At 29.7% G+C, this 1,630-nt stretch overlaps 1 protein-coding gene across 1 annotated transcript in view; it reads left to right on the top strand.

The window, feature by feature from the left end:
* LOC107647532 overlaps nt 1-1,630 on the top strand; it is a gene marked incomplete in the record, with an annotated part of 3,796 nt that extends 2,166 nt beyond the window's left edge. The window contains 1 exon segment of the mRNA XM_021105106.1: nt 1,085-1,630. Coding sequence (XP_020960765.1) covers nt 1,085-1,562 — 478 coding nt within the window.

Raw genomic sequence — 1,630 nt, 5'->3', positions numbered from 1 at the left:
ATAAATTTTCTTTTTTAATTTTTATTAATAAAATTGATAATTCACTTATTCTAAGAATGTACAAGTATTTATGGTTCTTTCGTATGGGTAAAGCAAATACACACTACTAGTAGTAGTGATTTACTGTCTCATTCCATTATGCATGCATGTTACATGTTTGTCTTTCAATAGTCTTAATTTGTGGCCCAATGAATTTGAGCAAATTAAAAGTGCATGCTTCATCATTGTGCAAATAGAAAGCAGTTTTGATAATGTATAATAAGGCAACTGAAAATCAATTCTATAAAACAATTCCTTCAATTTTTAACATCTTTATTTATTTTACAAAAAATAATTATATTATTAAAAATACTATTCGTACACTAAAACCAATCACTAAATTCAGTTACTAATGTATTTGTATATAAATACATGTGTAGTTTAATTTATTTTTAATATATCTTTATATTTTAATATATATTTTATATTGGTAACTGACTTTAATGATTAATTTTAATATATACGTAGTATATATATATATATATATATCAAAAATATTATTTATATACTAAAATTAGCCACTAAAATCAGCCACCAATATATTTGTATAAATACATGCGTAGTTTAATTTATTTTTAATGTGTATTTATATTTTAGCATATATTTTATACTAATAATTGATTTTAGTGGCTGATTTTGGTGTACACATAATATAACTCTATGTATATACTTAATGCAAAATGTCAAATGCTATTTTAACTGTGAATGGTCTACACTATTGATAGAGATTAATTATCTATTCTCACTATTTTAATTATTTGTGTAAAATTTTACGAAGAATGTTAGAGGGTCAGCAATTTTTGTGATTTGTAACCATCAAATAGCCATCAACGATGGTTTTAATGGTGTGAGATTGGTGTGAGATTTTATTCAATGGCTCACTTTTCTTTGCTGGTTATATGCTGGCCAAAATTTAACAAAGTTGTTGGCCTCCTAGACTTTTCCAAATTTTATTACATTTCTAATACATGTAAGTTTAATAGTTAAAAATCGTTAAATAATAATTTAGTTAAATATATTAAATTATTTAATTTTAATTATTTAATTCAACCCTAATGGCCACAACCTCCATCCTCCTCTGCTCCGGCCTAGCGGCCGTGATAAGCAGCACCTACAGCGTCAAAAAGCCGCTGAACGACGCGGTGTACGGCGCGCACGGCGAGTTCATGGTAGCTTTGAAATACGTGACGCTGCTGACTCTCTTCCTCTTCTCATTCTTTTGCCACTCCCTGTCCATAAGGTTCATAAACCAAGTAAACATCCTAATCAACATTCCTCAGGATCCAATGTCTCTTGTGACTCCAGAATACATAAGTGAGATATTGGAGAGAGGGTTTATGTTGAACACGGTTGGGAACAGGATTTTCTACGGTGCACTACCTCTTTTGCTCTGGATATTTGGTCCTGTGCTGGTCTTCCTGTGCACCATCACTATGGTTCCAGTGCTATACAATCTTGACATTGTGTTTACTACTGCCAAGGGAAAGATGCTCAACGCCAATCAAAACGGAGATTTTGTATGAAATTATTATATATCTATGTTTCTATATATGTACAATCTTAATTATAATAATAAACATTATTATGTGAA

Source organism: Arachis ipaensis, chromosome B06 (genome assembly GCF_000816755.2).
Source record: "Arachis ipaensis cultivar K30076 chromosome B06, Araip1.1, whole genome shotgun sequence".
Taxonomy (NCBI): Eukaryota; Viridiplantae; Streptophyta; class Magnoliopsida; order Fabales; family Fabaceae; genus Arachis; species Arachis ipaensis.
This window is presented reverse-complemented; position numbering and strand designations above follow the sequence as displayed.